The 14,849-nt window shown below is 36.6% G+C and overlaps 1 protein-coding gene across 1 annotated transcript in view; it reads left to right on the plus strand.

Moving 5' to 3' along the window:
* Nucleotides 1–8,937, plus strand: part of Ppp4r2 (protein phosphatase 4 regulatory subunit 2) — a 44,829-nt gene extending 35,892 nt beyond the window's left edge. The window contains exons 4-9 of the mRNA XM_090324092.1: nucleotides 2,352–2,445; nucleotides 3,938–3,975; nucleotides 5,463–5,537; nucleotides 5,847–5,990; nucleotides 6,614–6,900; nucleotides 7,165–8,937. Of these exons, the coding sequence (XP_090180218.1) occupies nucleotides 2,352–2,445; nucleotides 3,938–3,975; nucleotides 5,463–5,537; nucleotides 5,847–5,990; nucleotides 6,614–6,900; nucleotides 7,165–7,484 (958 nt within the window). The 3' untranslated portion in view covers nucleotides 7,485–8,937. The remainder of the gene's footprint in view (nucleotides 1–2,351; nucleotides 2,446–3,937; nucleotides 3,976–5,462; nucleotides 5,538–5,846; nucleotides 5,991–6,613; nucleotides 6,901–7,164) is intronic.
* Nucleotides 8,938–14,849: the final 5,912 nt, after the last annotated feature.

A 14,849-nucleotide genomic window follows, 5' to 3' on the forward strand; every position in this document is an offset into this window, starting at 1 on the left:
ATTTAATTACAGGAAATATTTACTTACAGTTTTAGCCATTTGATATAAGGAAAAAGTGTATGGCATTTTAGTATCACTCATTGGATACTTGGTCAAATGACTTTCAAAGCTTCTGAAAATGTCTTAAGGATGTAAACTCATTTTCTTTTTTTTTTTTTTTTTTTTTGCCAGTCCTGGGCTTGGGCTCAGGGCTTAAGCACTGTCCTTGGACTTTTCTCAAGGCTAGAACTCTACCACTTGAGCCTCAGCACCACTTCCAGCTTTTTGCTATGTATGTGGGGTACCGAGGAATTGAACCCGGGTCTTCGTGCATGCTAGGCAAGCACTCTACCACTAGGCCAAACTCCCGGCCCGTGTAAACTCATTTTATCAGTGACCAATTCAAACATTGTTGTTTAAGCCCATCTCCTTGCATCCCAACAACAGCGTTAGTATCAACACATAGTGTTAAAATTGGCTAGCATCTACATATATTCCTTAAAACAAAGAGCCAAATTTTGCTAAGTGTTAAACAGAAAATTTAAAGGTAGTCAGCTGTAAAAGTTAGTTTTAAGAGAAAATAATTGATTTGGGTATGGGGAAGAATTGTATTTGGGAAAAAAGCCATAACTGGACAATATTTGTCAATTAGTGCTTGAATCCCCCAAAACTTGGTGTTATTCTGTATTCTACCAGTAGTGTATAAGCTGTTTGGACTGTACTGTTATTATATGATGTAAGAAGGATAGTTTGCTTGTGGCTTATGTGTATTTAAGGTTTGGAGATGAGTGAAATAGAAGAGAGGCTAAGGTGCAGGTATGTCCCCTCTAATATTTGAAGGTACAGCATTTCAGATACATATATCAATAAACCATATGTTGACCATAGTAGTTATGTGGTGTCCTCCACTTAGACATTTTTGGTCAAGTATGAGAAAAGAAAGATGAGAAACTGTTGTTATATAGTATGTAAAAATGTTTAGTATTCTTTAATACTAACTATACATTTGTAATTTTATGTTGTCTTTATAACAGTGAATAAAAGAGTTTACTATTTGATAATTATTAATGCTGTTGGTGTGCGTTGTACTTTTTTTTCTGTTTTAAAAGATCCTTTATCTTGACTGTGCTTTCCTATGAGTAGATTTTCAGAAGCAGACAGTATTAACAGCCCAAGAGAATTTCTTACATCAATCATAAGGAATATCACAGAAGTTTTATGAGATTTCTTATGAATATTTATGGTGTCCTTTTACCTTTTAGTGTCCTTTATTTTGTTAAGTGGGAAACCTTTTAAGTTTATAAGCTAATTGAGTAAACAAAGTAGTAGAGCATTTGTTTTATATGAATAATATTTACTTAAAAACATTTTCAGAATTTGTTGTAATCTTAGACTCTTATAGGAACTCAATACGATAGAGTGTAGTTCATTTAATAATTATTTTGTCAAATACGTGCGATACAATGACAAAGGATAGGATTTGAAGTTAGAGACATTGGATTTGTGTCCTGGCATTGTTACTAGCTACTTTACCTTATAGGGGAGATTATTGTGTCAAACTGCCCATAAAAATGTTATGAATGCCAAATTGCCCATAAAAATGTTACGAATCCTAACTACTGATTTAAAGTTTTTCTCATTCTTGTCTTAAGGAGAAATAATTTTGTGTAGCAAACACTGAGTATGAAGATTAATAATTGTATTTTTGTTACATTTGTCATATGCAGTGTATATAACTTTGTTTTTCAACTGTAACTGATGGTTACTAATAGATATGTGTGATGAAACCTGTTTCATATTTATAAAATGAGTTTTGTTTCAGCTTATGTCACTTTTGTGTTTGCTATGATGAAGTAAAAAGTTTGAAAGTAATGATGAAAGTAAAAGTTTGATTATATACTTAGGTTGTATATAAAATTGTAATAATGGAGCAGAATTATTCAAAATACTTTTTCACTGAAATAATATCTATTTAGTAACATTCAGAGTTTTGCTTGAACACTTGGATTTTTATGTTAAGAAGAAAGCTTGAAGTTTCTGTATGTAAATTAACTTGATTGTATAGAACCTCTCTTGTAAACTTAAAATTCAATTATCAATACCTAGAATATTGTATTAAAATTTTTTTCTCTAGTGATTTTTGAAGTCTTCTGTTAATTTTTGATGCCTTTCATTGATTTTTAAAGATAGGAAAGTTTTTGTTAAATAAAGACAGGTGTGCTTATTAATCTTGTGTGTTTTTAAATGACTCATTCATTTTCTGTTGTAGTTTATTAGTATGTGGGTGAATAAAGCTTTTAACTATCTAAGTAATGTTCCCAGTCTTTTGATAATTAATGACCTCAAACTGTAAAATTATATTTTTTTTGCAGTATCCCTTTTACTATTCAGCGACTATGTGAATTGCTAACAGATCCAAGGAGAAACTATACAGGAACAGACAAATTTCTCAGAGGAGTAGAAAAGGTATTTATTTTATTATGGGAATTACAAAACTTCAGCCTTACGTTTCTCAGAAAAGAACATTTATTGGATAAGATCTTTTTCAAGTACTTTTTCTTGAATTAGGTTGCCTTGTTTCTTAAGTCATGTTTCAGCCTGAGGCTAGGTAGATCCGTGATAGGGAAAAAGAGGGCCAGAGTCAATCAATTTCATGTTTAAGGAAAGCAGTATTATATCTCTTAAATATTTATAATATGTTGCAAAATATTAAAGGATCTGAGTAGCTCTATAATAGATGAAAAGTTTTGCCAACTTGTTGAATTCTGGAGTTTAGAGACTGCAGAGGAGGTAACTTGGTAGAGGTGTTCACATATTTAAGTGAATATGAAGTTTAGAGATTGTCTTTGGAGTAAAGAATTGGAGCAACTGCGATTAGACAATGAATTACTTAGTCTCAGTTGTTTTGTAAGTCTTAGTCTTGTGTTTTAAGATTTGGATTCAAAAAGTCAGTTATTTTACCTTGGGAATAGGATTCTAAGATAATTACTTGGTGATTTGCAATAGATCTTAGGGCCTTACTGAACCTTCACCACCATATGTTGTCATGTTTTCATGCTCAGTTGAGTATGATTCCTGAAGGGGAGGAAACTGCAATGGTTTATCAGTGTTTATTTTTCAGCTAAAAGTCCATTAGAGACTTGTATAGAGAAGGCAGTATGTCATGGTGACTGCTATACCAGGAACATTACCTAAAAATGAGTGCTTAGGTGCTTCATGGTTCTATGTCTGTGGGCCAGTTAATGATTCTGAGTCTGACTTTTCTCCTCTGGAAGTTGGGATGATAAGGCTGCAAAAGGATTAAATGCTAAACACTTACTTTTAAAAGGATATTGCTACAGAAGGCTGGAGTTATCTCCTTGAAGTGCATGATGCTTCGCAGTAAGCTCTGGATTGGATTTTCTTTCTTTCTTTTGAGTTCATTGTTTTATTCTTTTTTCTTTAAATTTCTTTTTTAAGAGTTCATTGTTCCTACTTTTTAAAAATTTTATTGTCGGGATAATGTATAGAGGGGTTACAGTTACATTGGTCAAGTAGTAGGTGCAAACAAACGTATATACAATATACCAGGTAACAAAGTCAGATACAGTAACAACATGGGATTAACCATAAGGGCTGGGTATTTCTTTATAAGAAAACTCTTTATGCTTAGAGTAAGAGGCGCTTGATCTCTTAATTTGAAAGAGTACATGATGGTTAGGGCTTCAGAATAGGGCATGAAAAAAAAATAGCAAAACCCAAATGGTTTAGTAGTATTTTCTTTCAGTCCTTTGTTATTTACACTGTTTTTCTTCCCTTCAGTCTTTGTTTTAACCTTAAGTTTTCTTTTATTAGCCAAGTTGTAATGATGGAAACTTTACCTACTGGAATGATTTTTGAGAACTTTAAAACCGTTAACAGACTTTTATGTCATAGTGATTTTTCCTTCTTATTAAATCACCAATTTTTGTTATTGCAGAATGTGATGGTTGTTAGCTGTGTTTATCCTTCTTCAGAGTAAGTATGGAAATTTTTTTCTACTTTTGGTATGGCATTTGATTTTTGCAAATTTCACATGTATTGTGATATATTTATGAAATTTAATTTAGTATATTCTTAAAATTTGTTACTTTATTTTACAAGTAATTAAATACAACCTTTAATCATTGTGAGAATGATAACCAATCATTGTGAGAATATTACCAATATTCCCCCTTATTTATTTTATTTTAATGTATAGAGTGGTTACAGTTATATTCTCCAGATAGAAGATACATTAATTCTCACACATTGATAGCCCTTACGTTTTTGTCCCCATTTCCCCCCCCCCCACTGCCCTCATTTTTCCCCTCCTATTTCAAACAAACAAACATCTGTATAATGTACCAGGTAACAAAGTGGGATACTGCAACAATATGAGATTAACCAAAGGGCAACACAAGAGAAGAGAGAAAAATGTAATACATTAAGAATAACAGTCACTCATAATTAAAGCTCTTGTTTCCATGTCCTGGCGGTCCATTACCCGGGCGTTTTTCTGGTAAAGAGATTTGGATTGAAAAAAATAGGTTGTTTTACTGTATTTCTAATATTGTTGGGAGCTGACATACCATCCTGGGTGCTTTTACAACATAACTGATAGTTTTGGAATAGCTACTTGATGGTCTTCTGCTTTGTCATACCAAAGAATTGGTAGTTGTCAAGATTTATGAGGCAGGCTAATGACTCAGTTTAGGACATGTGTTCTTAACCATAGTATTATGGACATTTGGAAGACATAATTGTGGGTGGACTCCCTGGGAATTGCAGATATAGCAGTGCCTTTGGCTTCAGTGGACTAAATGAGCAAAGTGTCCATCCTCCATTCCTGCTTACAAAACCTTCAGAGATTGCCACATGAGGTGGAGAGTCAAGTGTAAAGGACACAGAGAAGAGGTTGCCTTCTTTTGAGAAACATTGGCTTAATGTTAAGCTTTCTCTGCTTTCATATAGTTGATAATAGTGAATTTGTTTTTAGAACTCATGGTTTATTAAGATGCCATGTTAATTCTGAAATATATTTCTTGGCAGAGAAACTATTTAAAAACGTTTATTAAAAAAGCTTATACCTCTGAACTAAATTTTTTTGTTTTGTTTTATTTTTATATCGGTCCCGGGGCTTAAACTCATGGCCTAGTTTCTATCTCTTAAGAGTTTTTGCTCAGGTTTAGCACTCTACTCTGCTACTTCCACTTGCAGGTTTTTGAGGAGTTGATTGTAATTGGAGATAAGAACTCATGGATTTTCTATCTGGGCTGGCTTTGAACTGCGGTCCTCAGATTTCAACTGAGTAGTTAGGATTGCAGGTGGGAGTCATTGACATCCAACTGCATTTTAAATATGTTTTGCTAGTCTGAAAAACATTGTAAAACAGGTGCAATATTAAATAAGATCTTACAAAAGGTCTTTAGACACATAATTCTTACACAATTAAAAAACTAAGCCGTCCATAACTTTTCTTTTAGGAAAAACAGCTCCAATAGTTTAAATCGGATGAATGGTGTTATGTTTCCTGGAAATTCACCAAACTACACTGACCGGTGAGATTATTGATTTTTAAAAAAATATATATTTTAAAAATACATATGTCCAAAGACTTCGCATTTTTCTGATTTTGAATAGCAGGTTTTAAAAGAAAGCTGGACATTTTTATGAAGGACATAGAATATTCTAGATCCTATGTCCGTGCTAGGTCCTTTATCTAGGGTATATTGAATAATAAATAGGTAAGGCATGAATCTGAAAAATCAGAATTTTAGCAAATAGCTACTGTGGCATATGCATAAACATACTTTTGAGGGGGGAGGACTTCTTAGAAAAATGGAAAATAATGCTGATTTTTTTTATAGGTCTAATATAAATGGACCTGGAACGCCCAGGCCACTTAATCGACCAAAGGTTTCTTTGTCAGCTCCTTTGACAACAAATGGTTTACCTGAGAGCACAGACAGCAAAGAGTCAAATCTACAACAAAGTGAAGAGAAAAACCACAGGTTTGTTTGTGTGTGTTTTAGATTAAAACAGCAAGAAGTTTTCGTGGTTTTCGGCATTATTTATAACCAGTGGGTTAAGCTTTGTGAATAGTAAGTGAGAATACATTAATGTATTGTTATCATTTACATTATAGTAGATGTTATAAGTCATCTGGAGATGCTATAAAGTACATGGGAGTGTGTGTATAGGTGCTGTGCAAACACTGTACTCTCGCATGAAGGGGACTCCACTGTCCTCACGTTTTCATGTCCTTGGAGGTTCATGAGACTCATCCCAGGGGGCTGGATGGGTGGGGAGCATCGGGAAGTAGTCATATTTTGAGGGACAGAACCATGCTTTATTGTGGTTGTAGGAGCCATGGCTTGTGTTGGTTACTTTAGAATAGTTGGAGGTGGACATCAAAGATGAGAGAATTGTACAGAAGGGTCATATAAATTGCCAAGTAGACCCTACAGAGGGATACTCTTGAATTGCCTTGAAATTGTTCTCTTTTTTTCTTTGCACAGATGTTGTAATTTAACTTTGACACTAAAATGCACTTAAAAAATTTTACCATAAAAATGAGACTGTAGAAGATAAGAAAAATAATCTTATTAATAATACTTTTGAAAAACAATTACAGTGATTCTCCACCATCTGAATCAGAAGTTTCCTCAGTAAGCTCTATAAAAAATAAACATCCAGATGAAGATGCTGCAGAAGCTGAAGGGCATGAGGTAAAAAGACTAAGGTTTGACAGAGAAGAAGTCAGAGAGACGGCCAGTCAAACAACTGCCGGTGAGATTTGTTCAGTCGAGGTGGAAGAAACAGAAGCATCATCTTCATCTCAGGATAAAGACAAAGAAAGTAGTCATTCCAGGCAGCACTGTTCAGAGGATGAAGAAGAGGATGAAGAAGGGGAAGAAGAAGGTATTTAGAGACCATCTGTAAAAGGGTGGAGTAAGCAGATCCTCAGATTCTTATACTTTTATTTATTTATTTTTTTTTTGGTGAAAGAATTTAATATAATGGAACGCCTTACAGTGATGTTGGGCTTTTCCCTCCTGCGATGTATAGTTGCTGATGAGTTTCAGGGATATGATTTGAACTATAGGATATCAGAATTCATGAAACTTAATTATGAAGGTATTTTGAAAATAAAATTTAACAACAACAACGTTTCCTTATTTTTAGAGTCTTTTATGACATCAAGAGAATCGATTGCAGAAAGAAAAACTCAAGAAAGAGAATCTGATGATGCCTTAACTGTGAATGATGAAACTTCTGAGGAAAACAATCAAATGGAAGAATCTGGTCTATCTCAAGCTGAGAAAGAGTTGCATTGCGAAAGTAGTGAAAGTGCAGGCCCTGAAGGTAGTGGTTCTGACTGCCAGGAGGCAGAAGAATTAGTAGGATCCACTTCCAGTAAAACTGGAGAGATTGCCTCAGAATCATCCATGGAAAATGATGACGAAGCCACAGAAGGCACGGATGAACCAATGGAACAAGACTAACTACTTAGAAACCTTTAGATACAGTATTTTACATACAGTCCTGGTTTTACACTGTATAAAACTTTTATGTAACAAAGTGGACCTTTAGTTTTACAAGAGAAGCAGGTTGTAAAATAAAGTACTTTAAGAATAAATCCTGAAGAGTTGTACCTTTAAGAACTGTGAATATCAGCTCCTTTGGGTCCTGCTTACCACTGTTTTTTTTGGTTTGGGGTGGGGGTGGGGGTCCTGGTCAAATCAGTGGTCTGTGTATAGATTTTTTTTTTTAATTTAGAATTAAAGTTTTTAAACTGGAAGGTAATTATAATTTTGCAAACCTTTTAAAGATGAATATGTTTAGTTTATACACATACAAAGAAGCTTTTTGTCTTGTCTTTTTCTGACAGCTTTAGGAGTTTTCATATTTTGGTCATTGTTTCAGCATTTTAACATGTGAATTATAGGGTTTCATGCTGGTTTCCAGATTTTATTGTTTGACTATGTACAATGGAACTTTAAGTCATATATACATATATATATATATATACATATATATATATTATTCTAAGGGGGGGAAATGTTATATTTTTCTGTTTCTATAAGAGATGAATACAGTGGATACTTTTTCTATTGGTAATGATTGAGTTCACCTCTTTCAGAAGACGTTTTCTTTCTCTTCTGAGTAAATCAAATAAAATCTGGCCCTTGTGAAACCCTGGAAATCTTGTCTGTCAAAATACCAGGTTAGACACATTCCAAGAGACCTGTTCAAACTAAAATTCTTTTGTATACTTCTGAGGTGCCTGAGGGGGAAAATGACTATTTATGAGGACATGTGCTTTATCTTGGAAATTGTGTTCAAACATAGCTTGCTGTTTTATAGGATGAACGCTCATGAAGCTGATATGAGACCATCTCACAGAATTGGACAGGTTCCTTAACTTTTTGCTTGCGTTTCTGAACATTTTTTTCTAAATTATTCTAGAGTATGCAAATGTCAATGGTACGAAACACCACAGTACTGGAAGGATCCACATATTACATTAGTAATGTACCCAAGCTAGGACAACACAGCTTTAGGGGTACACAGAAGCCACCATAATGGGCCATGGCATTTTGATGGGAATTAAATATTTTTGAACATGCTTCTTCGACAGCCAGTGTTAAAATTTTCAGATCAACACAAAGCACAATGATTACTCTAAACTCAATATTTTCAGATTCACATATTTAAAGTCATGCAACCTGCAACTTCCCTGTCAAAATTACTGGCTGCCAAATTTATACCTGTTTCTTCAGCTGTATCTTTTGATATTTAGAATTTTTAAATTTCTGTAAAGTAGATTTTGTAGAATGTAACGTGTTTACTGCCTTTGTGAAGCGGTATATAATTGTATAATTTCTGTGTGTAAACTGAATGCTTGGGCTTTCAATACAGTATTCATATAAAGCAATAAATGTTAATGTTATGAAATATTCGAGTACATTTTTATCAGAAAAATTTCTTTAAGTTTCAGTTACCTGAATATACAGATGAGCTTCAAAGCTGATGCAAACGATCTCTGACATTGTGTCATATTCTCTGGGTGATTGGAAAGTAAGCCACAGTTATGTTTTGACTACTTCCAATTTCTTTGACTAAAGATACCATCATGAGTCGGCTCCGTTACGTTTGTAGAGTAATATACTACTGACTGTGTGGTACTGTCAAGTTCACAGCAGCTACTTGATGTACTTGTGAATATGTCTTAACAGTTGAGATTAAAACAGTGGATTTTGTACCCAAGGGCGGGGGTGGGGGGCAGACATTGTAAATTTAATTTTTTTTTTTGCTACAATAGTAAGATGAAGTAAATTTTAAATGTGACATTCATTTTTTAGTGATTATTTCATTGAGGAATTTTGCCAATGAGAACAGATTTTAAATATTTTAAGTTTAGAAGTCCTGGGATTTTTCTTTAGGGTATTTATGACATTGTCAATAAACCTATTCTCTAAGCTCCTGTGATCTTTTGATAGTTTTTATTTTCATTATAGTGCCATGGACCATTTGTAAACCAATTGATTGACTTCTGTTGGTTATAAGTTGAAGACTTAGCATTGTGACTTCAAGGTCTGTGGTTTTATTTGTAAACTTGCAATTGCTATTTTGCAAGGGCAAATGTATTTCTTTATTAAATAAAGTACAATAATGGTGAATATACCAAAACATCACTTAACTCTATGAGAAATCTTCATTTTAAGCTCTATGATAGTTTTGATATTTGTAGATAGTCATGTTGATCATGGTCAGACTTGCTGTTTATACAGATACATGTAGAAGGCAATGGGTATCTCCTTTAGGATAGGTGGAACGTATGGTCCTACCTAGCAAAGTGAAACTCACTTGACTGACTGCAGATACTGGTGTCCACTGGGAATTAGGTTTCCATGGTGTGCGTAGGTGCACTTGGCAGAGGTTTTGGTCCGTGAAATGGCAGTTCTAGTAGGGAGTCATGAGTGACTGGTTCAGAGGCTGATTTTGGCAAGTTTCTTTGGCACATCAAGGGAAGTCATTAAAATATCAAAATAAGAATAAAAACTTGAATGACTGAATTGTTACTTGTTGTTGAAACTAGACTATTAGGGGAATTTGGAGATACTGAGGAAAAAATTGAGAATATAAACGTGTTTCTACCACCTTCCTTTAAAAAGTGGAAACAATTCTAGACAAATATATATATATATATATATATATATATTTTGGTCAATATTGGGTTTGAACTCAGCCTTCCCACTCTCTTGTATTCCCCCCCACCCCCCGCCACCTCTCAGCAGTGTCTACCACTTGGGCCTTGCCACCTTATTGCTGGTTATTTAGAGCTAAGAGTCTCCTGGATTTGTCTTCCCCAACCTGGCTCTGAACTGCTATCCTCAGATCTCAGCCTCTTGAGTAGCTGGGATTGTAGGTGTAACCTACTATAATGTCCAGCCTCAACCTTTAAGAAAAACATTTTTTTCTATTCTGAAAAGTGTAGTGGAACAGAAATGTGTAAGTGTACTGTTTTCAGTGTTTATTATTAATCCATTTAGTACACATAAACACACCTTGCAGAAATGTGTCCAGAGCACTGGAATTTCCATTTTTAGAGCCATAACAATATGGAAAATGTCCCAGAAGTCCTGGGCCAGAAAGTGTGACCTGTTAAAGCATTGAAATTGAGAGGATTTTATTTTTCTGGTGTAGATAGGCATGTATTTATGCATTTTTCATTTGTAAGCCAGCAACTTTTCAAATAATGTAGATGCAATATACTAGTTTGCCTATAAAGGTACTTGAGTGGAATATAAAGCTGCTACAGTGTTTGATTATGAAAAAATGTAAGTTGAAAATGCAACTTGTAGAACCAAAGGAATTAATGTTGGATAGTCATTCAATTAAATTGTCTTCTGAACAGAAGTTACATAAACATTGGTTTTGATAAAATGATCAGTTCTCAAGATTTGTGCTAATCAAAATGGGTACATGCAAAAACATCTTGTAATTTTATATGGAATTATTAAAATTAGATTTTCTGAGTTATTGGCCTAATAAGGATACTAGTATGTATTGGTTAGAATATATTTATCTCACGTTTTTTAAAAAATTACCATTACACTTCAGAACTTTTATCTCATCTTGGAGCCTAGATTACTTTGCCAAATAAATGTATTATTTTCATAATGCAATAAAATATAAATTAGAAGAATATCTTCATGTGTGTAGTTATTTTATTCACTATAAAGTAATTCATCACCCTTCCTTTCCTCTTCCCACTCCATAATGAGGAGCAGATATTTCCTGATCTCCAGGGAGAGAAGTGATGCATGTTTTTATTATAGTTTCTCTAGTGCTAAATAGAGTGTTCATTTGGAGAGTGCAGCAGAGTGCAGCACACCATTGTGCAGCATTTTGCCAGGAGTTTCAAATGAAAGATTTGGCCTTAGCCCACCACGTGTGTACAGATGCACATTGCTGTTGAAATCTTACTCTGGAAACTACATGGTTAAGCATAATCATGTGAAAAGAAGAGGACTGCTTGCAACCTCTCTGCCCTTTACATTTGATCTTGCATCTTCACAGAATGATTAGCCTGGGTCCGAGTGTGGGCTACTAGAGGAAGACTGTTCTTCCACTGACAGAATTAAGTGACTTGTCCCTGGCTATGTGTGCATGTAAAATGAAGATTGTTCCCTTGTAGTCTTAGCAGTGTGTTAGAGCAACAGATTTTAGTTTGAAATTTAGTTTGGTCTTGGGGTTGATTTGCGAACTTTCAGATGTATCCCAAAGGCAAGGTGATACTTTTCAGTGGTATTGGAGTTTGAGCATTCTGCCTTCTGCTTGGCAGGCAGATGACCTACTACACCCACATCCCCAAAATCTCCCCCTAGTTTGGCCTGGACCAAGATCCTGTCAACTACTGCCTTTCATGTAGCTAGGATGACAGGTGCCTGCTACTGCACCTAGCTTTTTATTGGTTTTTAACCTTTTTCTTCTGGTCTAGGCTGACCTTGAACCCCAATATTCCTAAATCTCAGCCTTCTAAGGAGCACAAGCCTCCTGACTGGCATTGCAACTTTTCAATGCAACCTAATATATGAAAATGGCCTGTCAGTTGCTTATGAGTTAACATTGTACTGTGGAAGTAGCCTACTTGGCAGGGTGGCTGGCCTGTGAACACCCCAGCAAAAGCAATGTCCACGAGTACGAGGATGGCTATTCCTGAGGGCACCTCACCTGCTCATCCTGGTCACATTTGAGACAATGGAACTTGTTAGGTCACTAATGGCATTGAGCAGTCATTGTGCTTGACTGTGCTTGCAGGGCTTATGAGGCTTTTGCTGGAATTTGGTGGTGGTTGGTATTATGTTGTGCGTTATATTGTTCCCTGCATGCTGTTCCGTGCATTTAGGATGCACACTTTGGATGTCTGCACACCCATTGCAGCCTGCTGGTACCAGGAGTTACTTGGTTAGAATCCAGGGGCAGTTGCTCATAAATGATTGAAAATGTAGCAAGCCTTTTAGTCCTTAATGTGAGTGTGTTGTAGCAGTTATGCAGCAAGAGTAATATTTCTACTGTGGGATTTGGGGGGGAAAACACCCAAACCCCTCCCACAGTCTGGCAGTACAGGTGGGGACTGCAAGTGGTCATGTGTCCAGGAGGATTTAGTAAGTTACCACATAGGTCATCTATTTTTAATGTTGAGGACTTGACACAGCCTACCAGATATATTTCAGTATTTGGTGAGTCAGAGTGCATTGTGACTTGCAATCCCTGTGGTCATTTGACATTTTAGTCTATGGAGCACTGTAAAGAGTATTCTCCGCGGGAATTGGAGAAAAATTCCCAATGTATTTTCTAATATATATATATTTCTAATATATATTATATATATATCAGCACAGGAAGAATCTCAAGTATTTGTGAATCCCTGAGTTTAAAAACGTATTTCCTTAAGTAAACTGGACCAACTTCTTTAAAACAGTTTTAATAAGGCTTTCCTACCACGTCCTGCTGGTGGAGGCTGAGATCTGAGGATCACTGAAGTCAAGAGAGAAAACACAACTTATTTCCAATTAACCAGCAAAAAAGCTAGAGGTGGAGGGAGGCGGTGCCTTGTGTCAGTGCATGGGCTTTAAGTAATGAAAGCTAAGAGCTGGAGGCCAGGCTTCTTCATTCCCTGCAAAGCCAGCCTCTGTCTCTTTCTGCCCCGTTGTGCCTCCTGGTTAGACAGCCCCTTGCCTTTCTTGGGTATCTTTATATTTCTCCAGCTGGATCATCACAGCAAAAATTCACACAGTGCAAAATAGTACCTGTCAGACTCTCTACCAGTATCCTTGCTTCCAAATTTCTCTGTTGTACTTCTTCCCTCCTGCCGGCAAGTAGTGCCGGAAAGCAAAGATTTTGAATCTCGGTGCTCTGGGCATCTGTAAGGTGAGCTGGCAGGCTCCCTCGGGGCTAGGGAAGGATGGTAGATGAATGTGAAGTCCAGCCATGGCATTTCTCAGTGATGACCTGTAGCTTTCCAGAGACCTTGGAGAGCTGCAGATACAAGGAGTTCATCTTGTGATTTCATGTTAACACCTGCAGTGTCGCTTCCAGTTTGTTTGCCTGCTTTCTAGTCTTACAGTGTATGCGGGTGAGCTATAGTTTGTTAACCAACAAACCATAGTTGATTTAACATAACTGACTTCATGCTATTTCAGCTTCTAGCCATTAGAGCAGCTAGATAGCTGGGCATTTCTAAGTGGTCTCCTCTCTGCCCTCTTTGTTCTCTTTCTCACAAAACAAGCACACAAACCTAAGTGTGCTGCTAAAGTTTATTGTTTTAATAGTTACTAAGTAATGTGGTTAAATACACACCCTTGTCCTCTGGGAGGTGATGGAGGGAAGGGTGACATCTGGCAGGTAAGCCACAGGCTGTACTGCAAGCTGTGATTGTATAGTTGCTGGGTGCTGGTAACTCATGCCTGTATCTCTAGTTATTCAGGAGGCTTAAGTCTGAGAGTCGCAGTTCACATCTAGCCTGGGCAGAAAAGTTGAGGAGACTCTTACCTCCAGTTAACAAAAATTAAAAACTAGAAGTAGAGATGTGGCTCAAATGATAAAGCAGAAACGTCAAATGAGAGCACGAGGCCTTTGAGTTCAGTCCCCTGTTCCAGCACCAATTAAAAATAAGTGCTGCCAGGCGCGGTGGCTCACACCTGTAATAGTAGCTACCCAGGAGACTGAGATCTGCTCGGTCCTAAAGACCAAGGGACTCTTGTGTCCAGTTAACTCTAGAGAACCAGAAGTGGTACAGTGGCTCCAGGGTAGGGCTGTAGCCTTGAGCGGAAGAGCTCAGGGACAATGCCCAGGCTGCTTCTGAGAGATCTTCCTGTCTTCCAGTCTCTCCTGGCCTGACAGCTTCAGCTATCCTGAGGTTCCCCCCCCCCCCGCCCCAGTCCTGGGGCTTGAACACAGGGCCTGAGCACTCAAGAACAGAGCTCTACCACTTGAGCCACGGCACCACTTTGCGCTTTTCTATATATGTGGTGCTGAGGAAAAGAACCCCGGTCTTTGTGCATGCTAGGCAAGCACTCTACCATAAGGCCAAACTCCGGCCCTATCCTGCAGTCTTTTGCTGTTTCTTCCATACTTTCAGTGGTTTGGCTCGTGATGAATGATTCTGAAATAAAACACAGCTGCAATCTAACTGTGGGTGTGTGTTCTCTTTTGGCTTTGCCAAATTTGGGTTACTTGGTAAGAAAAATGCAGAATCTCATTCAATCACAGTGACAAATACATGCTTCCCTAATATCAGATTTACTCCTTGTTCCTATTTCTGGGACTCAAAGGATGTCTTTGGGAAGAACTGGAGTTTA

The sequence above is a fragment of the Megascapheus bottae genome, chromosome 2, assembly GCF_031878675.1.
Source record: "Megascapheus bottae isolate mThoBot1 chromosome 2, mThoBot2.hap1, whole genome shotgun sequence".
In the NCBI taxonomy this organism is placed as follows: domain Eukaryota; kingdom Metazoa; phylum Chordata; class Mammalia; order Rodentia; family Geomyidae; genus Megascapheus; species Megascapheus bottae.